Below are 23,981 nucleotides of genomic sequence, written 5' to 3' on the forward strand. Positions count from 1 at the left end.
ACAACAACAAAATCACAAGGGATACAAAGGGAAAGGAAAGTATGGTCCAATCAAAGGAACAAAATACATAAGCAGAAACTGGGTCTGGGGAAACTCAGATGTTGGGCTTATTAGACAAAGACTTAAAACAACTGTCTTAAAAATGCTCAAAATACTGAAGGAAGATATAAATAAAAATGATGTATGAGAAAATGAGAGTATCAGTAGAGATAGAAATGATAAAAAATTAAATTCCAGAGTTGAAAAATATAATAACAGAAATGAAAAATTCACCAGGTGGTTCAAAAGCAGATTTAAGCAGGCAAAAGACAGAATCATCAAATTTAAATGTAGGGCAACTGAATTATTGTGTCTTGGGAGTGAAAAGAAAAAGAATTAAGAAAAATAAACAGAGGGGATCTGTGGTAAATGACTAAGAGAGCCAATATACTCATTATGGGAGTCTCAGAAGGCGAAGAGAGAGGAACAGAGATTATTTGAAGAAATAATGGCTGAAAGCCTCCCATATTTGAAGAAAGGCATGAATCTACAAATCCAAGAAGCTCAACAAAATCCCAGTAGGATAAATTCACTGATACATTTTTCAATCAAACTGTCAAAAAAAAAAAAAAGAGAGAGAGAGAGAGAGAATCTTGAAAGTAGCAAGAGAGAGTCAACAAACACCACATACAAGACAATCTCAATAAATTATGAGCCTATTTCTCATTAGAAACTTTGGAGACGAGAAGGCAGTGGCTTTATACTTTCAAAGTTCTCAAAGAAAAAAAAATCTATCAACTAAGAATTCTATATCCAGCAAAACTGTCATTCAAAAAAATGATGGAGAAATTCAGACATTTCCAGATAAGTAAAAATTGAGGACGTTTTTGTTTTTATTTTTTTAATGTTTATCTTATTTTTGACAGAGAGAGACAGAGCATGAGCAGGGGAGGAGCAGAGAGAGAGGGAGACACAGAATCCGAAGCAGGCTCCAGGCTCCAAGCTGTCAGCACAGAGCCCGACCTGGGGCTCGAACTCACAGACCACGAGATCATGACCTGAGCCAAAGTCGGACACTCAACCAACTGAGCCACCCAGGTGCCCCCGTTTGTTTGTTTTTACTACCAGACCTGCTCTACACAAAATACTAGAGAGTCCTTCACAGTTCAAATGAGAAAATGCTAGATGGTGACTTAAGGCCATATAAGGAATTAAAGATCTCCAGTCAAGCAGGCATGATGCTAAGCTTTGTAAGCACTAGAGTGATGCTAGAGAAAGAACAGACTTTTCTCTCTGGTTCTGGTAATTAATTCCTTTCAGCAGACTCCTGCAGTGGCCTGTGATGCAGGCTACTTCCCTAGGGCAGCATTCATCCCATAGGGCACCTTCCAAGAACACCAATGCTTTGGGGAAATTCCCAGCCTGGTTTCAGGTGTAGTTTCTCCCCTTAGATAGCTTTCCCTAACACCCCTTAGTGTGACTTTCCAGAGGGTTCCACCAGTGCGCCATCTCTGCAAACTTCTCCCTCATCCAATGAGCCTTAGTTTCATCCACTCCAACAAAGTCCAAGGAATCTCACCCATGTGTGTGTGTGTATGAGAGAGACAGAGAGAGAGAGAGAGAGAGAGAGAGAGAGAGAGAGACAGAGAGAGAGAGAAGGAAAGGGAGAGGCAGAGGGAGAGAGGGAGGGAGAGGGAGGGGAGGGAGGGAGAGAGAGATGGGCACCTTCATCTGTATTTGTTCCTTCTTTGGGTACTTTGCCTCAGATCCAATGACAGTGGCCACTTTTATATTTGCTCTTTCAGTGCTCTTCCGGTGTTCTCTTTATCTCTTAGCAGTTAATTCCCATGTGTCCAATCACCTGTTATAGCTAATGTTTTTTTTTTTTTTTTTTTTACATTAAAATTTCCTGCTCAAAAAGAAAATGACTCAAATCATTGATTTTTCTTGTTTTCCTTTGGGTCATTATTTGAACAACATAGGAAAAAGAGAGAAGCAATCCATGAGTAGCATGATTTCTTACCCAAATCATCCCAGTATGTCAATCCATGGTCAGTCCCTTCCTTCTTCATGACTGTGTCTATAATCTGGGTTATCTGAGAGCTACCATGACACCAGTGATGGCTTCCCAGGTATACACTGGTGTGAGACAACAGAAAGACACCCTCCATATAGGAAGAGAGAGGAGAATCAATGTGTGGGAAGGGTGTGTGTGATAGGGTGGTCCACAAACTGAAGTTCTGTGGTGGGAGGACTTGGAAGGAGGGGGCCAACTTCACCAAGGAACCCACGTCATGTGAGTGTGCCAAGCTTCACTTGTATGGACACAAGGGCTTTAGGGCATGCTGTATTGGGGTTGGCAGACACAGGCAGGAGAGATCACCCTCCCCATGTCTGAGGAGCAGAGGGCTGAGGTTCTCATTCACTCTGGTAAGATTCTCTTGGCTACGCGGCATGGATAAAATAAAAAGACACCTAGGAAAACCAAAACAACAGAAACCAAGCTTGACATGGCTAAAATGAGGGACAAGTGAAATAACAGAATTCTGGTAGAAAAGAACTGTTCCTTTTTGAGGGCTAAAAGTAGGCCTATGTCCTTCCCTCAGCCTTTCCTAAGAGGGCTGCAAGGCACAGACAAGCCTGCCAGGCTCCATAGCCCCACAAGGACTCACGGAAATAGATGGGGATATGACACAGTAATTTGAAATCTCATCTTGAGGTGAGGTGTGGTCAGCTGAGGACACAGGTGAAGAGCTTATATATAAAGAGGCACTTTCACATACACTGCAATTATAGACTAATATGGCCAGAGGGCTTACCTGTTACCTGTTCTTTAGAACCATTACCTTGATAAATCTATGCAAGACATCTGAAGGGGTTTCTGCCTGCATCCTTCAGATGAGGAAATCAAAGATCTAATATGTTAGAACAAAGCTCAGTGGGTAAAAGGTGGAGATAAGAGGTGTGATTCCCAAGAGGTTCTGGATGCAGCAGGAGCAGGCTGGCAAGGGGGCTGCCCATCAGCTGTTGTGAGGCTGAAGCAAGCCTGACCTACGAGTATAGTTAGCTGGGATGTGATGGACTTTTCAAGAGGCTTCTCCCACATCAATCCTCAATTTCTACTTGTACTCTGTTGGTTTTTTTAAGTTTATTTATTTATTTTGGGAGAGACAGAGATGGCGTGAGTGGGGGGGAGGGGCAGAGAGAGAGAGAGAGAGAGAGAGAGAGAGAGAGAATCCTAACTAAGCTCCACCCTGTCAGTGCAGGGCACGATGCGGGGATCAAACTCATGAAACTGTGAGATTGTGACCTGAGCTGAAACCAAGAGTTGGACATTTAACCAACTGAGCCACCCAGGCGCCCCTCTGTTGGGACTTTATAAACATGAATAAAGTAGAAGATCAGATATAAAATGAAATGACTTGAATGGGCACATCATAAGAAAAGATATCCAAATGGCAAACACAGACACAAACAATGCTCAGCCTCATTACTTGGAAAGGAAATGCCAACGAAAACCCCAGGGAGATACCACTCTACACCCACCAGAAAGGCCAACATGGAAAAGACTGACAATATGGGGCACTGGCGACGCTGAGAGCAAGTGGAAGCCCACTGTGGCTCACGGCAGTGGGTATGGTAGGGTTGCTCTGCAAAACCACACCCTCCTTCGGTCACATACACGCACATTAGGAGGCAATGACTCCTACCCGCTGTGAACATACACCTGCCCAACACACACACTTGACTAGATGGGCAGTACTGCAGCAGGAAGCATGCTCTAGAACAGGTGCCCATTTCTCTATGTTATACCTTGATAAAGATTTTTTTTTAATGTTTATTTACTTTTGAGAGAAAGAGAGAGAGAGACAGAGGCATGAGCAGGGGAGGGGCAGAGATGGAGACACAGAATCTGAAGCAGACTCTAGGCTCTGAGCTGTCAGCACAGAGCCTGACGTGGGGCTCGAACTCACAACTGTGAGATCACGACTTGAGCCGAAGTCAGACGCTCAACCGACTGAGCCACCCAGGTGCCCCCCTTGATAAGGATGTTTAAAAATAAGGACAAACAATAAGGTAGAGAGGCTTTGGTGAGAGACTGAAAGTGTGGAGAGACAGGTGAGCTCCTGCAGGGCAGGACTGTGGCTTGTTAGGACGGGGTCTGAAGTGCCTTGGGCAGACCCCAGGGCAGAGCAGGGACAAGACAAGGGGTCACTGAGATGAACAGGAACCCAAGGCACTTTCCCTCAGGGGTGGATAAACACATAGAATCAGGATAAGAGGAAGAGAGACACTCCAACTGAGTGACACATGTTTTTTGCTCTGTTCTACTCAATGAAGATAGATTATAAGATAAAGTCACAAAAGTGGTTCAGACCTGCTCACCATCTGGAAGCACAGACTGCTTAACGGACAGCAGCTCCAGGTGTCAGGGGTAGGGTGGGGCTGCTAACACCCTTTCAGGGCAGCAGACATCCCAGGTTTAAGGCCTCCCCTTCAAGGTATCCAAGTAACACATGTAACTTAGGCTCAAGTGTAGAAGACTGAGATTTTTAAAAACATCCATGGGAACACCAGGTCACTGGCATTTTGAAAGTAGACACATGGGGGCTTTTTGCTTTGGAAGCAAAAAGCAAGTATAGGCATATAGCTTCACATCCCACCCCAAGGCTTCCTGCTTGGTCTTAGGAGGCTGACTGCTCTCCTTCTGGATTCTCATGGGGTGATGCTGTGTGCTAACCCCAGCGCATTCCATATCTATGCTCCACTCACCTTCTGGTCCTTCTCTGACAGAGCGGGCTTCTCACACAAGACCATCTGAACCCTTTCTCCTGACCCTACTTCTCCAGCCCTCTCCCTGAAACACAAGCCTCCTGATGGGGTACCAGAATTCAAATTGGAGATGAACTTTCTGCCTTGCAGTCTTTTGGCAGAAGCTACCACCCACAGTGACACAAAATTATGGCAGGAAGGGGCGAGCCCAGGAAGCTGGATTAAAAACACGGATGGTCCCCAAGGCCTTGATGTCAGCTGGCAAGAAATACGAATTCCAAGAGCTGTAAAGACCAAGGCTAGAGAGAGAAAAAGGTGGGGTGGGGGAGTGGACTCTCTTGCCAGTATTTTTGGACAGTGAACAAACCAGCTGCAGAAGACGGGGAAGGAGCCAGGAATACAAAGTGAGGTGGGGTGGGGGGGGAGTTGGGTAGGGAGAGGTTGGTGGGAGCGTTCCAAGTCCGAGATGTTCATAGCAGTGTGATTCGGACATCCTTGGGAAATCTCAAGGCAGCGAGCCTGGTGATTTAAGGAGTGAGCCAGGCAGAGGACATTGTTTTGGTCAGAGATTGGCTCCAGGTCCTCGATCAGCTGTGCTTTGTAACAATCACCACGTCAGGCTTCTCTGCCAAAGCAGGTTAACAACTGTTGCCTGGACTTCGTAAAACGCTGTCTGCATCTCCCCCAGAAACACCTAGGGCTGCCGCTAAACCACCCACCCAAGGACTGGGCCCTTCTCTTCCCATTCACCTGGGGTGGTTCCCTGAAAGGGAAGGAACCTTATAGAAACTACCTGGGGGAAAGAGCCTGTTGTTGCTTTCCAGAACGGAAAACAGATCTATGCTGTTATTACGAAAGGTTGGACAGGCTACCAAGGCATAAATATTACAAATGCAAAGACATAGTGTTTCTGTCACATGGAGTAAACAAGGCTGGGCTACATTTTGGACTTTGTTCTTGAGAGGGCCCTGAGCCTCCCTAGTTGTGGCCTACAACTTCGCCAGGGTTGGGCAGGTGTGTGAGAAGGTGACCCTCATGCGTAGGGGAACCTGAACCCCACTCATGGCTGTTCACGGCATCTAGGCCTCAGTGAGGTGAGACAGTACAAGAAAGGGGGGGCTAGCTGGTGATCTACCTTCTTGGCATAATAATTTACAATAACCTTTGTGTTTAGGTGGGGGGGAGAACAGTATGAAGTGTGTCTTCTGGGGCAGTAGAAAAGCAGAGACTGCTTTTTCTCAGCCAGCATGCATCCAAGTGATGAGGTAGGAAGCGCATATCATTGAGGACCATTCTGCTATAAGCACAGAAAGGAGAATGGTGCCCAGACAGGTGTGGCCTTCATGGAGCCCAGAGGCCAGCAGGGGGAGGACAGAGTGAAAACAAGCGAGCAAGTACAAAAGAGTAATTACAAATTGTTATCATACCTGTAAAGTAGAAAGAGGGTGCTGAGAGAGAGGGTAAAGCAGGCACCCAGTCTGGTGCAAGGTGCTCAGGAAGGAGGCCTGAGAGGACATTTAGTTAGAGACCCAAGGAGAGACACAGACAAGCTGGGGAGAGGGAAAGGAATACTGACAAGTGTTTGGAGCCTGAAGTGCTGTATGTGAGGACAGAAAGGAAGCTGCAGTGAGTTGAATGGTGGCCCCTTCCCCTCCAAGATAATCCTACTCAGAACCTTCGAATGTGACCTTAATTGGAAAAAGGGTCTTGGTTGATGTAATTAAGGATCTCTTGGGGTGCCTGGGTGGCTCAGTCAGTTGGGCATCCGACTTTGGCTCAGGTCATGGTCTGGTTCATGAGTTCAAGCCCCACATCGGGCTCTGTGCTGACAGCTTGGAGCCTGGAGCCTGCTTAGGATTCTGTGTCTCCCTCTCAAAATAAATAAACATTAAAAACAAAACAAAACAAAAGGATCTCTTAATCATGAGATGAGGTCATCCTGAATTAGGGTAGGCCCTAAATCCAACTACAGGGGTCCTTAGGAGAGGAGAAGACACACCAAGAAGACCATGTGAAGACAGAGGCAGAGACCAGAGGCAAGTCTACAGGGGCAAAGAATGCCAAAGGGCACCGGAAGCCACCAGAAGGTCAGGGAGAGGCATGGGTGGGATGAATTCTTCAATTTCAAGAAGGAATCAATCCTGCCAATACCTTGATTTCAGACTTCTGGTTTCTAGAATGGGGAGAGGAGGATAAATTTCTGTTTAAGACACCAAGTTGTGGTCAGTTATTACAGCAGCCTCAGGAAATGAATACAGAGGCCATGGTCAAGAGTATGGATTTTATTCTAAGTGCAGAGGGAAATGATTGACAGGGCTGAAGCAGGAAGAAATATAACTGGATTTATGCTTAAGTAGATCTCTCTGGCTCTGTGTGGGAAATGAATCTGGGGGACAAGGAGCATGTGGGAAGCAGGGAGGCCAGTGCAAAAGGTCTGAAAGAACAATGGAGCCTCGTTGCTAGGTTCTAAACCAGCTGTGTGACCACGGGCAAGTTACCTAACCTTTCTACCACTCAATTTCTAATCAGTGGGGCCAAAAAGAATACCTATCCTCATAGGGCAGCATTTTTACATGATTCACTTTCTGTAAATGCATAGGAGGGAACGTGGCACACGGTGTGGGCTCACTGTATTTGCTATTCTTCCCCTGAGAGGACACGGAGGAGGAAGAGAGGGGACAAGAGGACCACTCACAGACTCAGGGGCTTTGGACTGTGGCAATGTCACAGAGGGTGGTGCTATGAACTGAGTGGGGAAGTGGGCTGGGAGGAGAGATCAGTTTGGGAAGGGTCAGGTCCAGGAGAAGACCAAGGGAAGTCGGCGAGGACTTTTTAATCTGTTTTTGCTTGTCACTATAAGCCTATAACTAGCTGAGTCCTTAGTCCAGAGTCAGAGCCTTCTCAAGGTGTGTGAAGGCACCATGTTGGAAAGGTGTCATTGCGAAGGGGCACAGGAGCCAGGAGACCTGAGAACACCAATATTCTCTTTCTGGTCCTTCTACCATTGCCTGCCCCACGGGATGTTGTTGGATGACAGAGATCAGACATAAAGACTTCCCTCTCAGGGATGTGTCAGTGCCCATAGCCATCTGATGTGCTAAGACCTGCATACCCCTCAGTGGCCTGTTTGTGGTAGCCTGACAAATCCCCCCCATTCCTCAGTGATAAAACACAGGAAGAAGGGCAAGGAGAGATAAAGTCCATGACCACCACTGGGTGGGGAGGAAGGGCACCTGATAAAGAAGAGGAATGGAAGATTTTTACAACTTTGGGATTTCTGGAACAGCCTCTCTCTTGAGGCCACTGGGTGTGGAGGGATAGCATGAGGACCCAGTCCATGAAATCCCACAGCAGGCCAGGCCAGGGAAGCACGTTAACTTGGCTTTCTGAACTAGGGGTTCTTTAGGAGTGGGTGGGCAGAAAGCAGCTGGGATGAGAACAGTGGGTAGAGCCAAGGCATGGGGGATGCCTTAGCCAACATCATGCCAAGAAAACAAAGTCAGGGCCCTTAAAAGTTGTGCCCAATGCATCTGCTCAGCATCGATGACATCTTATTCTTGTAAGGGTTGTCCTTACCTGAATACAATCCAATTGTCAACCGTCTCTGGGCACAGGGTCCTTCTGGGCATTTAAAGGTTCTGATAGGCCCCTACTATGACATTTCCTGGGTGACATCTGGTGTGGAATGCTGTGCCAAAGGAGACCAATCCTCGGCTAGAGTACAGGAGCTCCAGATGCAAACATGAAGCATCCATGGCAGCTACAAGTCTTACAACAAAGCCTTTCCATGTAAATCACCCTCCTCTGAGCCTCAAACAGTGCTGTGAGTTAGGGGGCAGGGCACACAGTCTCATCCCATCCCCAATCTTCCATTAGTGCTAATATAGAGAAGGACCATATACTAAAGACAGACCATGTATGTTATATGTATGCCCATGAATTATTCCAACTTCAGACAGAGACACAGGTAATAGCCATCACCTGCTATAGGGAGTGGCCCTGGGACTTGAAGCCTTCTCTGTTTCACTTTGAAGTCCAGCTCTTCCCACCATACTGTGCCAGCTCCCTCTAATGGCAAAACTGGTATCCAGAGGGAAGAAGGGGCTTCCTTGAGGACACACGACCAACAATTAAGCCAGGCCTAAATCTCCACATCCTGATTCCAAATCCAGAGCTCTCTTCTCAGGGCCAGAGACGGAACTATTTTAACTTCCTCACAGAGCCATGAATAAATGGAAACCTCTATTCATTTCTCACCATTTAGCAAAACAGGCTTTCTAACCTTCTACACATCTGTGATGGTTACTTTTATGTGTTGATGTGACTGGCCACAGGGTGTGCAGATGAAAGGTTATTTCTGGGTGTGTCTGTGAGGGTTTCTGGATGAGGCTGGCATGCGGACCTGTGGACGCAGTAACGTAGATGGCCCTCCCTAATGGGCATCGTCCAATCCCTAAAGGTCTGAATAGAACAAAAGGCAGAAGAAGAAGGAATTCACACACGCACCCTGCGCCCCCTACCCCCACTAGGACCTCTCTTCTCATCTTCTCTTGCCCTCCCCTGGGATTTCACCATCAGCTCCTTTGGGTCTCAGGCCTTCAGACCTGACTGGATGACATCACCAGCTTTCCTGGGTCTCCAGCTTGCAGATGGCAGATCGTGGGACCCCCTCAGCCTCCATAATTATATAAGCCAAGTTCTCATCGAGATTCATACATATATTTGTTGATTCTGTTTCTCTGGAGGATCCCAGTATAGCCTCTATGCTTTTAATTAAGAAGTCATTCCTAAAAGATTAAAGACACACCTATTATTTTTCAGCCACTCTGCTAAATACCGGAAGGAAAAGTTTTAACAAGACACAGTATGTGATGCCAATTCTTATAGCACTACTGGGGGAAAAACAGTGTTCTTGACGTTGACTAAACTCTGTGCATGTTTTCCTTTAATCGGGAAGTTCTTGACCTTGGCTGGCCATTGGGTTCACCTGGAGATATTTAAAACATCCAGTTCCTGGGTCCCATCTCCAGAATTTGTGAATTAATTGGTCTGGGATACAGCCTGGGCTTCATGATTTTTAAACACAGGAGGGATTTGCTAATTATTCATCACCATGACTTAATTATGGATATAAAGCATTTCTTTTTCACTGATAATTTATAACTTGCTCTTTTTGAAGTGAATGTGATGAAGCTGATGGCACACAGGACATGAAACAGACTCTTTTAAGAAATACTAAAAATGGGAAATTTCAGAGGAGACGAGAACCACCTGTGGGCAAGGAATTTTTATAATTAAGCACAACATCTACCCCTGAGCTTTCTGGAGCAAATGTGCCAAGAACAAGAGGGGTCATGGTGTCTTCTAGGTCAATAAAAGGAAGCTTATAAGATAAAAAACAAGAACAAAACAAAACAAAACAAAACAACCCAAAAAACAATTTTCTCTCAAATCGTTCTAAAAGGACCCATGAAAAGTATCTGCATGTACAGGACAGCTGAACCCCCAGGTGCTTTGTGACTCATCAACAGCCAGGCAGCTCCCAGATCAGCTAAGAGCCAATCGAAAGGTGAGCCTCTCTTTCGAAGGTCCACAGGCCTCCCCAGAAGGTCCCCTAAGGAAGCTGCAGGCCAGGGCAGTGTGTCATGCAGCTGTCTCAGGAAAGCTTTCTAGCAAGGCCCACGTGAGGAGTAAGGAGCCATGGGACTCAGGGTATCTGTGCTCACAGAAAGAGCTCTGTCGAAGTTGAGGTGGCCTATGACACACTCAACACCCTGTGTCCGTGGCCCTTGGAGGGACTTGGTCTTACTTCCGCTCAAATTCTCGCAGGAGACAGACCCTCCTTTGCCTAAGGCAGGAGGAGCTGCTGCTGGGAAACCCCGATCAAGGCACCCTGGAGAATGCCTGCTCAAGGGGAACTTACGGGGGGTTGTCACATTTCCTCTGCCGGAAGCGGGCTCCCGTCCCACACGTCCGGCTGCACATGCTCCACGCGCCCCAGGGGCTCCAGTCTCCGTCCACGTGCTCCGGGATGGGTGTCTTGCTCACGCACTCCCCTGCGCGGCACCACTGAAACACAGCAGGGGGGCCCCAGGGGCCCTCAGTGCCCAAGGATCAAACCTGCTCACTCACCCGGTAACTTGCGATTCCCACCCCGTGAAAAAGCACCTTGCCGTCCCAAATTGCCTTCTGTAATTCACGTACGAGCAGACCGTTTTGGGGCATGCATGCTTCTTAGCTCTAGCGACCTTCCTTCCTCACTCAACCTGACACCTGTACACCTGTGGCATTTGCAGCGTGCCCTAAAATCCCGCGTGACGTGTGCTCCGTTGGAGTTTTCTAAGTTCTCAGAAAAAGGATTAGTTCACATGGCTTACGGAGACACCTGAGTTTCTGCCAACTTTCCTGACTGGGAGTGCATCTCTCTGGAAGGCTGAGTCTCCTGGCTTTGTGGTTTTGAACTTCAAAGTTGGGTTTGGTGCTTCGGAGATGACACCGTAAGTTCCACACGGGTGAACCTTGGCTCTGAGGATAAGGGAAAGCCAATCCTCTAAAATGGAAATTTCCCAACGTGTGTGGCACATCCAGGGCAGGACAGGTGATTTAGTGGTTCCCAACCATGGCATCTCATTCATTCCTTGCAGGAAGACTAAGAGAACTCTGTGTCTGCTGGCCCTGAACACCTCTCCTCTCCAACACCAATCTCTCCGGTTAATGAAGATCAGGCCTACAGGCTCGCTCTCTTAAACTTGAGCTAGAAGTGAGCAACACAGTTCTCATAGAATTTATTTTATGATAGCCCTTTGTGTATGGCAAGCGATCCTGTTTTTCTATGTATGGTTTATTGACGTGCAAGTTTTAAGTAAATTCACTTGTATGACAAAAAGAGTCGATTGAACAAAAATAGCAAGTGGTTCTTGTATCTTATCAGCAGAAAAAGGAGAGGTGATGTGGGTGCCCCTCTTTTCCCAGAGTGGGCTCCATGGGCATTTCTGGGGCAGCCCAGAGGGTGCTTCAGGTACTCCTGAGTAAAGCACAGACCACTGCCCTTCAGGAGAGACGCCTAATGCTCAGGAGACGGGGGCTGGGGGAGGGCAGTGGGAGGCGGGGGTTACCTTGTCTGCCCCACACTCAGTGCCGTCCAGGGGAGGGTCCAGCTTGGTCTTGCAGGACGTATCTCCTTCCACCAGGCACCACAGTCCAGCGCACATCAGATGCTGCTGACAAGGGAAGGAAGGTAACTGCCTAGAGCACCACACACAGGTCACTACTGGGGGCGGAAGGTGGGGCTTGATGACTGGTTTGGATTGAGAATTTGAAACATGAAGGGAAGGAGGGTCATGAGTCTGGATGTGAAGAAAAAAAAATATGTGCATCATTCAACTGGTTCATTTTAACTCAACAAAATTCTGTGCCTTTATTTCCCATGCTTGTCTCATGGGGATTCAGTTCGGCAATTCCTGCATTAGCTATTGAGGGCCTAGGAGTTGTCCCATGCAGGGCGCAGGCTGGGAGCCAGTAACAAACACATACTTTCCATTTAATGTAGGAAGGTATGAGGCAGACACCCATGGGTCAGACCGAGTGCATAGGAAAGGAATCTCTCTATCCTAACCTCACCAAGGAGGGCTTGCCGGAAAAGGCAGCTTCAGAGCTGAGGCTGGAGGGGCCACTGTGCAGGCCCAGAATTGAGACCCCAAGGGGTTAAAGAAGGCTTTCCATTCTCCCTGTGGTCACCTGCTTTCTAGCTCAGCTGCATTATGCCTAATTTCTTATAGTGTTTCACCTAAAGAATTTCTTAACTGCACAAATAATTGAAATAATTCTACTTGAGAATAGGCATTTAAATACTCCCATTTGTATTAATAGGAAACCTGCATGTAGACAGAGTGCTCAAGATGGGACTATTTATGAAAATAGCTGGATACATGGCCAGTGTCCTCCCTGGCTGCTTCAGTCTCCCTTGCAGGACTCGGAGAAGACAGCACATTCACCGGCTGCTGCTTCCCCAGTCTCTCTGCTGGAGGCCATCCCCTGACCACGGAGCAACCCTCGGTCATGGGGATGGGAGCTGGACACTCCATCTCCTTGGGTGCGATGGCTCTGAGGCCAGCGCCACACTTCTCTCTGAGGGTCCCGGTGGGATGGTCCCATTGTCCATGCAGTCGCCTGCCCATCAGTGTACTTTGGACTTGCCACCCCCCTCTCCCTTCCCTGCCCCCTCACGGTGCTTCCTGGGATCACTTCCCAGATAAACTACTTGCACCCAAATCCTCGCCTCGTGGTCTGAAAATTGAGAACAGATGTACAGAAGGCTCTTTTAAAGACACAGCACTTCTGGGATGCCAAGCCCAAGCACACGGGGAAAAGGCCTGAGCCGTAGTAGGGAGATATCACCCTCCCGGGCATGGCCGGGGCACATGCGGGTACATTTTGGGCAGGGTGAGGGTCAAGGGTCCTTGCTCAGGATAGTCACAGTGGGGCTCACAAAGGGTGTGCTGTGCTTCGTGTAGAGTTCTGCTGTTCCAAGTAATCTCAAACATCTGCATAGAATAGTGTGCACTGTGCTGTCTCAAGTCAAAAAATATTTAGAAGCTGAAGAGACAAAAGGAGAAACAGGGAAGGAAAACAGGGCTGGAGGGGCTTTGACAAAGAGCTCACAGAGCACAAGCTCTTGCTCATTTTTTCAAGTGTGTCAAAGCCACTCTGTGCCCTTAAAGAAATTGATGATTCAAGGGGAATAGTGTGCCCGTGGGTTCAGGAAAACCCCTGTGTTCCCATTATTGTTCAATTCTCAGCAGAACGGTAAAAAGATGAGAACTCTGAGCACAACCCCAGCTGGTCCCATAAAGACAGACTGCACCTCATTAAATGTTTGATTCCATGCACCTTGACCTTGGAGCTCTTCGAGAGTGTGGTGTCAGCGCGTGGACATGTGTTCATGAGAACAAGGCTGACCCGGCAGGTAATTTATGGGTAGGAGTGCTTGGGATTAGGAGACACACCTGTCCCATCAAGAGGGCGAGGAGGAAGGCGGTGTGAACGGTTTGTTATGCGCTTTATAGACCATGCATTCCCATAAAACTTTTCTAGCCATCAAAGAAAAGGAGATGAGTCTGGCAAAGACTTTCAAGAACACAAAAAGTAGTAACCATAAAGGCCAAAAGAAATGAATTATATTATGTTAAAATGAAGAACTTCTGTGTATCAAGAGACAACCATAAGAAAGTGAGAGAGGATATTTGCAATAAAAGGGAGATACTTATAATGCATGGAGCCAACAAAGGATTTGTATCAAGAATATCTGTAAAAACATGAAAGCTCCCACAGACAATTAAGAAAATAGCCCAGTAGAAAAATGGGCAAAAAACTTGAACAGACACTTTACAAACAAGGGCATTTAAACTTAAGGATGGGGTGACTAGCTGGCTCAATTGGTGGAGCGTGTGACTCTTGATGTTGGGGTTGTGAATTTGAGCCCTACGTTGGGTGTAGAGATCACTTAAAAAACAAAACAAAACAAAGCATAAGGATGGCCAATAAACATATGAGCAGGTGCTTAATTTCATCAGCCACTACCACTTGGTACACATGCACCAGAATGGCTAGAATGACAGAGACAGAGGATACAAAGTGTTGGCAAGGATGTGGTATGATATGAATGCTCTAAAACTGATGCTGAGCTTCTAACTTGGTTCAACAACTCTGGAAAACTCGTTGGCAGTACTTACTAACACTGAAGACATGCACATTCTAACACTCAACAATTCCACTCTGACGTATGCATCGGACAGAAATGTGTGTATCCCATTTTTATGAGGTTTAAAAACAAATAAGATAAAATTATCGTTTTCTGTGAGTCAGGATAGTGGATACCTTTTTGTGTTTAGTTTAAAAACAAAGACAAGGGAGTTGAGCGGAAAAGGCAACTTTAGAGCTACAGCCTCTGATCCCAGCTCAGCTACCAGCACTGCCGTGTGTGCCCAAGCTAAGCAATCACCCTTCTGCCCTTCTGTGATTCCTTGTGAGTACAGGACAAATGGTATGGACTGCATTAATGCTTGTCACTGTGGTGCCTGTGAGATAGCTGGCATTCATGTCATGCTTTCCAAATGACCTAGTGCTCTGCCATCTGTAGGACAAAGTCCTCTAACATCTGTCATCCTGAGGACAGCTGTGGAAGGCAGGTAGGGCAGGGCTTTCTCTATTTTTTTCCTTCTTCCCAAAGAACAGGCACATGTTTGTGGAGGTCAAGGGCCTGAGTTGGTCAGAAGCACCAGACTGGGGAGTTCATTTATCAAGGTTCATATCCTGGTTCTTGACCTATGTAGTGGATCCACACGTGTGTTCACATTCTAAAAAAGAATCAAGCTCTAAGTGTATGACCTGTGCATTTTTTATGCATGCTTAGTATACTATTTATGGTAAAACCACTTACTGAAAGAGAGAAGACAAGAGAGAAAAATGCATGCTCTGATAACGGAAGATTCTCTGGACCAACCTATCACAAGGTAGAAGTGGGAAAATCAGGGCTTCACAAGGAAAGTACAAGGATAGACCACGTGTGGGGGGAGCCATTCCTCAGAGCAGGAGAAAGACTGCATGGTGGATAGTCTTGCAACTGCTGGTCTCTTTAGGTCAGGACACACACACTGGTCTCATAAGGAGAATGCCTGCTAGCCTGGAAATAGCCCTGACACTCTCCAAAATGAACATCCTATCTATAGCTGGTCCAGGAATAACTCAGAGGTGAACAATACATAGAAAGAATCATCACAGGATCTGTACTAATTAGTACAAAAAGGGAGAAGTTACGGGAAGGAGAAAGCATGTGAAGAATATTCGCTCACTGGATAAAATGATCATAAAATGGCTAAAAATGTGCAAGCACATGTGCATTATTATTTTTTAAGAACAAAGTAATTGCATTTTTTTTGGTTTTGTTTCTTGTTTTTTAAGTTTATTTATTTATTTTGAAAGAGAGAGAGCAAGTAGGGGAGGGGCAGAGGGAGAGAGAATTCCAAGTAGGCTCCACACTGTCAGCACAGAGCCTGACACAGGGTTCAAACCCATGAACTGTGAAATCATGACCTGAGCTGAAATCCAGAGTTTGACTCTCAACTGACCGAGCCATGCAGGCACCCCTGGTTTTTCACTTTTTGCACTTGCAAAAGGAAAATACATAAGAACTCAAGGAAATGATGGTCAGGTCAAATGAGATAAAATATTAACCATCACAGCTGGCTGGTCTCTCCTAAAGGAGAGAACCAAAGTAATGTAACAGAAAAGGTATTTGAATATAAATTCAAGGGGTGCCTGGGTGGCTCAGTTGGTTAAGAATCTGACTTCGGCTTAGGTCATGATCTTGCAGTTTGTGAGTTCAAGCCCCGTGTAGGGCTCTGTGCTAACAGTGTGGAGCCTGCTTGGGCTTCTTTGTCTCCGTCTCTCTCTGCCCCTCCCTTGCTCATGCTGTCTCTCTCTCTCTCAAAAAATAAATAAACATTAAAAAATGTATATAAATTCAAGACCCTATCCTGAAATGAAAGAATACCTCAGTCTCAGATTGAAAAGCAAAGCCTTGTTCCAGGGAAAATGGCGAAGAATCATGAACACGGAGGCATGTCCTGATAAAAGTTACTGGATTTCAGAGATAAAGCAAAAAATATTTTAGGCAGCCAGGCAAAAAGACCAAGTCACTGATAATGGGAAAAGGTATCAGGCTACATGCAGATTTCTCCACGGCAGCCCTCAATGCTGGAAGGCAATGGAACAATGCTCAGAAAGACACAAGGAAAGAAAATGTAACCCAAGCAACTTGTAGCAACTGAAGTGTTGCCCAAATATTTAGGTAATGGAAAATTATTTTCAAACCTATAAAGAGCTGGATCTTTTTTGGGAGACAATACTAGAGGATGAAATTCAGCGAGCAGAGAAATGAGGGGAAAACCCAAGGATTAGAAGTGAACATGGATCAAAGACATTGACTGAAACGTGGGGACTGAAGTTAGACAACAGAACGCAGAGGCTATAAGCTAAGATGAGGCAGAAATAATATAGGTATAAGAACAGGCTAGAAAAGAAGGTTTTATGAGATTGTCCATATACATCAATTTCTTTATCGTTTTTGGCTGGGGGAGTAACAAAACATAACAGATAAATATAGTAATTGAGATATAAGAGCTTTTAAAGGTAAAATGTTAACCACTAAGAAAATAATTAAATTGGGGGGTAGAGGGAATGGAAAGAAGGGGTTTGAAGGTAGAAATTCATCTATTTTATCATGCTCAAGGAATTAGGATACAGTAAAATAGATAGAAGTTGGCCTAAGGCACCTTTTGCTTCCAGCAAATGTCAGACCAAATAGTCTGTGGGAGGCAGGGCTGCTCATCCATTACAAAAGCAGTGAGGTATTGTAATAAAATATCATCCTTATTGCTGCGCTCACCAGAAGTAAAGGAACTATTCAAGAAAGCAAACACAAAATACACACATAGCTATATCTGTACATACATACAACATAGTCCAATCTGGGGGTAAGCACATAGAAGAGGTGCATTCCCTTGAGGGCCAGCAATGATCTTGATACTACAGCTGGGAGAGTAAGTCTGGAATCTGGAAGGATTGGTGACATCCCCGGCTTTGGTTGAGACAAATATAAATTCTCTCTGAAGGAAAGCAAATCACCATTCAGCCTCTCACAATTCCACGGTGGTAGTCAATAAAAGTAAACTTACAATGAAACATGGAAACATGAATGACAGCTGGCGGAAGACACAAACACAAGACTTAAACTTTCAAAGTGTTTAGATAACAGAATGATCAGATACAGAATATAGAATATCTATAAAATGTTTAAAGAACTAGAAGATGAGATCACATACAGGAAGATACTATTATGACCAGGCTAATCTGAAAAAGAAACTAGAAAGAACCTTTTAAAAACTGAATGTATAATTGTTGAAGAAAAGCAGTAGATTCTGACATCATTGAAAGACAGAATGAGTGACTGGAAAATAGATGTGAATAAATTATACACAGTACAGTATGGAGAGAAAAGGAATTGGGAAGTACTAAAAAAAAAATGGGTTAAGAGATAAGAAAGAAAAATACTGATGTATGTGTCTAATCATAGTCCCAGAAGGAGAGAATAGAAAGAATGGGAGAGAGGAAGTATTTGAGAAGAAAATAGCTGACATAGAACATGTATCATATAGAATAATGAGTTCCCATACTTAGTGGGGGGCAGTCTTCTATTACAGCCCAACAACCCCTCCTCCTGCTACTCATACTGTAAGTGTAACGCCCTCCTCTTGTACATTTGATGAAACTACCAGCTTGCTTTGCATCCATATAATGCAGCAAAAATCACAGGATGTCATTTGAAACAATTCTTGGGCTAATGGGAAAGTCATAATGAAAGTTGCAAATGATAAAGAAAAAAATGAAGGTGAAGTGCTAGATATCATGACAAATGAAGGAAGAGTCTCAAATACTCATAGACAAGAAGGAAAATAAATTAAGTATCCATTTGAAAAAGTTTGAAAGGGGAAAAATATAAATCTATAAGAAAGCAGAATAAATTAATGATGAGGAAAGGAGAAATTTATTATTTAGGAAGAAGAAAAACAATAGGCAAATAGGAGTTGGCTCTTTGGGGGAAAAATAAATGGGATAAACCGCTAGTTAATCTATTTAAGAAAAAGGGGAGAAAGCAGGAATAACAGAAAAAGAAAGGAAAGAAAGAAAGAAAGAAAGAAAGAAAGAAAGAAAGAAAGAAAGAAAGAAAGAAAAAAAGAAAGAAAGAAAGAAAGAAAGAAAGAAAGAAAGAAAGAAAGAAAAAGAGAGAGAAAAGAAAGGAAAGGAGGAAAGAAAGAAGGAAAGAAAATAATCAAAATGTAGAGGAAATTAAAAAAAATAATCAGTGATCACTGAGCTCAATTCTATTACATAAGCTTAAGATGAGATGATTTCCTAACAGCATATAAATTAATAGATCTATTGTTGAGAATAGACTAAAAATGTATACAGACTAGTTAATACAGAAGACCTAGGGAAGCTTGCCAATGAGCTACCCTTTCTGAAAACCTCTGGCCCAGATGGTTTCTTAGCAGTATTTTCCATAGGGGGATTCTATTTAATCTTTAAGAAACAGATAATACCAATGCATTCAAACTGTTTAATGGCATACAAAAGGAGGGAAAGCTTTCCTTATTCTTTGTATTAATCAATATGACTTTGAAACCAAACTGAACAGGGCAGGAAAGGAGAAAAACTTCATACCAAACTCATTTATGAACGCTACTGTAAAAACCCTAAATAAAAGTGAAGCATGCACCATGACCAAGAAAGCTTTACTCTGAGAACCTGAAGATGGTTTAATATTAGAAAATCTGCTAATATAATTTGCCACATTAATAATTCAAAGACAGAACTCATCCATTCCTCATTATGGATGCAGAGAAGACATTTACTAAAATTTAATCATAACCTCTTATTAAAGTTCTTAACAATATAAATAAATGGATACTTTCTTCACTTGATAAATACCTATCTCATGGAGAAACATCAGAAGAATTTCTCATTAATGCTTCTGATGTATAGAATGTATATTATTACACTGTTTTTATTTTAGATGAGAAAAGAATGGATATTATCACACTTTTTATTTTAGATGAGAGAGATAATTAGGGGCTAATATAGAATTATATAACTAAAAACCCAAATGACTCAATTAAAGAACTATTATAATCTCTAGAAGAATTCAGTCAGATGGCTGGACATAAAGTAATCAAAGTTCTTTATAAATATCAAATACAACCAGTTTTAAAGATATAATGGAATATGGGATTGCAAGCTGGTGCAGCCACTCTGGAAAACAGTATGGAGGTTCCTCAAAAAACTAAAAATAGAACTACCCTATGACCCAGCAATTGCACTACTAGGTATTTATCCACAGGATACAGGTGTGCTGTTTTGAAGGGACACATGCACCTCCGTGTTTATAGCAGCACTATCAACAATAGCCAAAGTATAGAAAGATCCCAAATGTCCATCAATGGATGAATGGATAAAGAAGCTGTGGTGTGTGTGTGTATATATATACATATATACACACAACAGAGTATTACTCAGCAATCAAAAAGAATGAAATCTTGCCATTTGCAACTACATGGATGGAACTGGAGGGTATTATGCTAAGCGAAATTAGTCAGAGGAAGACAAAAATCATATGACTTCACTCATATGAGGACTTTAAGAGACAAAACAGATGAACCTAAGGGAAGGGAAACAAAAATAATATAAAAACAGGGAAGGGGACAAAACAGAAGAGGCTCATAAATATGGAGAACAAACTGAGGGTTACAGGAGGGGTTGTGGGAGGGGGGATGGGCTAAATGGGTAAGGGGCACTAAGGAATCTACTCCTGAAATCATTGTTGCGCTATATGATAACTAATTTGGATGTAAATTTAAAAAAATAAAAAACAAAATAAAAGATATAATGGAATAAAAGACACCATTAAAATAGAAAAAATATACTATAGAAATAAATATATTAAGAAACTTATAAAATATACATAAAGAAAAATTTTTAATTTCCTTGAGGGAGGGAGGATGTCTTGAATGGATGTAAAGAAATACTATGTAGGAAAACTCAAAAGTATAAAGGTATTATTTTTCCCTGAGTTAGTCTCTAAAGTAATATAATGGAATTTAAAATACCAACATAATTTGGAACTAAACAAGCAGATTCTAAAGACCATATGAAGAAACAAACAAATAATAGCCTGGAAAACTGTGAAAAAGCATATGGTTAGTGCATTAAAATATAAAATAATGGCCATGTAAATATTAAGAGGTACATGATTATATCAGTGGAACAGGCTGGGAAATCCAGAAATATATTTTTTAAATGAGAAATAAAGAAGTATAATGTATTATAAAGATGGCATTTAGAATTTATGGGGAGATATGAATTAATCAGTAAACGGTATGGAGCCACCTGAGGGGCCATCTGGAAATCAACTGAGGTTGGATCCCTACCTCACACCTTACACTAAAATAAATGATTGCTGTATTAAGGATTTAAACATAAAAATGAAATCATAAAAGTACTAGAAGATACAATACAAATTAAGTTTATTTACAATTTAGGAATGGGAAAGACCTTTCAAACCATGACATAAAAGCCAGAAGACTAAAGATATTGATATATTTGACTTTATACACACACACACACACACACACACACACACACAGCACACACACACACATATACTTCTGCTTGACATAAAATGATTTTAAAAAAGTAAAAAACAAACATCAAAAAAAATCTGTAACTCATATGTCATCTAAAGGGCCAATTTCCTTAATCTATAAAATTTCCAACAAATCACTAAAAAAAATCAATAATCCAAAAGATTTAAAAAGACAGTCCACAGAAAAGACAACCCAACTGGTTTTTTAATATATGAAAAAAAAATGTTCAAACGCATCAATAAAGAAAGTGTCATTTAACCCTCAAGACTCATTTCCTAAATGCTCAGATTGGCAAAGACCTGAGAGGCTAAGCAGATATGGGAAAACAGGCACTTCCATATGTTGTTTATGAGAGTGTAAATAGAGAAGCCTCTTTGGAGAGCAATCTGACAATATTTATCAAGGACTGAGGCATGTACATAATTTCATCTAGAGTTCAAAGACAGGCAAAATTAATCTGTGGGGTCACAAAGAAAAACAGTGAGGGTACCTGGGTGGCTCAGTCAGTTAAGTGTCTGATTTCAGCCCAAGTCATGATCTCACAGTGTGTGGGTCTGAGCCCCGCATCCGGCTCTATGTTGACAGCTCAGAGCCTGGAGTCTCCTTCAGATTCTGTGTCTCCCTCTCTCTCTGACCCTCCCCTGCTAGCACTCTCTCTCTCTGTCTCTCACAAATGAATAAAAACATTAAAAAATTAAAAAAAAAAAGGAAAGAGTGATTACTGCTGAGGGTTACAGAGTAGAAGGGAACTTTAGGGAAGCTTCTGGAATTGAAGAAATGCTGTATTTATTTTTTTAATGTTTATTTCTTTTGAGAGAGAGAGAACATATATGTGAGCATGAGTTAGGGAGGCGCAGAGAGAGAGGCAAAGAGAGAATCCCAAGCAGGCTCCGCAACATCAGTGCAGAGCCCAATGGGGGCTCAATCCCACAAACTATGAGATCATGACCTGAGCCAAAATCAACAGATGCTTAACCAACTGAGTCACCCAGTTGTCCCAGAAATGCTGTATTTCTTGATGTGTAGGTTATACCGGTGCGTTCAGTTTAAACACACACACACACACACACACACACACACACACACACACACAAAAGAATGTAACTGTACACTTAGGATTTGAACTTTTCTGTGTTTCATGTTGTGTTATACATAGATGAATAAAACTCCAAAAATTACATACATCCAAAAATAGCCTTTTATCCACTTGTAGGCATTTATATTGTAGATTAATGGTTCTCAATTAGGGGTGATTTTGCCCCCCTGCAAGATATTTGACAATGTGTGAAGACATTTTTTGGTTGTCACAACTAGGGGAGGCCCCTGACTTATAGTGGAAGAGGCTAATGACGTTGCTAAATATCCTATAGTGCATAAGCCCCACCGCAAAGAATGGTCTGGCCCAGATGTCAAGAGTGCTGAGGTCAGGAAACTACAGATAAACTCACTGGTAATGACAAAAAAAAAAAAAAAAAAGTAAGTTACAGTGGAGAATCCTCCAAAACACCTTAGCCAGGTGACCAAGGTTAACATCACCAGTATGGCAGTCCCTCTTTACCCATAGGGGATGTGTTCCATGACCCCCAGTGGATGCCTGAAACTATGGACAATACTAACCCTATGGACCCTTATATATACTGTTATTTCCCATATGTACATCCCTATGACAAAGCTTAATTTATAAATTAGGCAAAGAGAGAGAGAACAGTAGCAAAACAGAACAATTATAAAAATATACTGTAATAAAAGTTATGTGAATGTAGCCTCTCTCTCTCAAAATATCTTATTGTACTCATCCTTCTTCTTTATGTGATGGATGTGAGATGATAAAATGCCCACGTGATGAGATAAAGGAACATCATCACTTCATGATGTGGGCATTGTGACATAATGAGAGGCTACGGGTGCCCTTCTGACCACACGTCAGAAGGGTCATCCGCTTCAGACCGCGGTTGACTGTGGGTAACTGAAACCATGGAAAGCAAAACTGCAGATAAGGGGGCACCACTGCCATAAGATGTATGGTGGGCCCCTTCCCAATAATGCATCGCCTCAATATCATCATGAGGAAACATCAGATAAACCCAAATTGCAAACGTAATTGACTAGTACTGTTCAAGTGATGAGGTCATGAGAGACAGAGACCAAGGAACTACCACAGACCGGAGGAGACCGAAAGACAGGACAACTAAATGCAAAACAGGATGCCGGTACAGAAAGAAGGACATTGGTGGGAAAAGCAGTGAAATCTGCGTGCACTTTAGTGAATAACATTGTACTGGGATTAACAACCTGGTTTTGATAATGATTCTATGATTCTGTAAGATGCTGACACAGAAGGAAGCTGGGGGAAAGGCATATGCTTTCTGGACTAGTTTTGTAACTCTTCTTAAGTCTAAAGCTACCTCCCAACAAAAAGTTAAAAAAATAACACAATCTGTAGTAAAGGTGGGGGGGGAGGGAAGGATGAGGCAACTCTATTTACACTGGTACTGAACAACTCTAAAGCGTAGTTAAGAGGAAAAAAAGATACGCAACAGTATGGTAGGATGCTAATATTTGTATGAAAAAGGGGAAAGCAAATATGCAAACATACAGATTTTGAATTTCACACCTTGTGCATAGATTTCTTATTCAGAAAACAAATTCATTCCCAAGTCACACTGATAACCAAGCATCTGTGGTAGAGATGGTCTTTGCTATAATTATCTAGTACCCACATGCCTATTTACAAAGCACTGATGAGACAAATTCAAAGATTGGCAATGTGGCTTTTCCAGAGTGAATTCCTTCTTTTCATCTTCAATGCCACTGCCTCATTCAAGTCCTCGTCCTCTCTCATCTGGACAAATGCAGTCATTTCCTGCAGGTCTCGTGAATGCAGTCTTCCTCGGGCTCAATATGGCTGCAAAATCTTTTTGAAGACACAGATCTCAACTGAACCCATCCCACCACTCCCTTTGGGACTCA

At 43.3% G+C, this 23,981-nt stretch overlaps 1 protein-coding gene across 1 annotated transcript in view; it reads right to left on the minus strand.

The window, feature by feature from the left end:
- Positions 1–23,981, minus strand: part of ADAMTS17 (ADAM metallopeptidase with thrombospondin type 1 motif 17) — a 345,685-nt gene that overhangs the window by 130,229 nt on the left and 191,475 nt on the right. The window contains exons 11-14 of the mRNA XM_032593574.1: positions 11,868–11,969; positions 10,676–10,821; positions 3,456–3,472; positions 2,806–2,825 (exon numbers count right to left, since the gene is read on the minus strand). Of these exons, the coding sequence (XP_032449465.1) occupies positions 2,806–2,825; positions 3,456–3,472; positions 10,676–10,821; positions 11,868–11,969 (285 nt within the window). The remainder of the gene's footprint in view (positions 1–2,805; positions 2,826–3,455; positions 3,473–10,675; positions 10,822–11,867; positions 11,970–23,981) is intronic.

This window comes from Lynx canadensis, chromosome B3 (assembly GCF_007474595.2).
Source record: "Lynx canadensis isolate LIC74 chromosome B3, mLynCan4.pri.v2, whole genome shotgun sequence".
NCBI lineage: Eukaryota > Metazoa > Chordata > Mammalia > Carnivora > Felidae > Lynx > Lynx canadensis.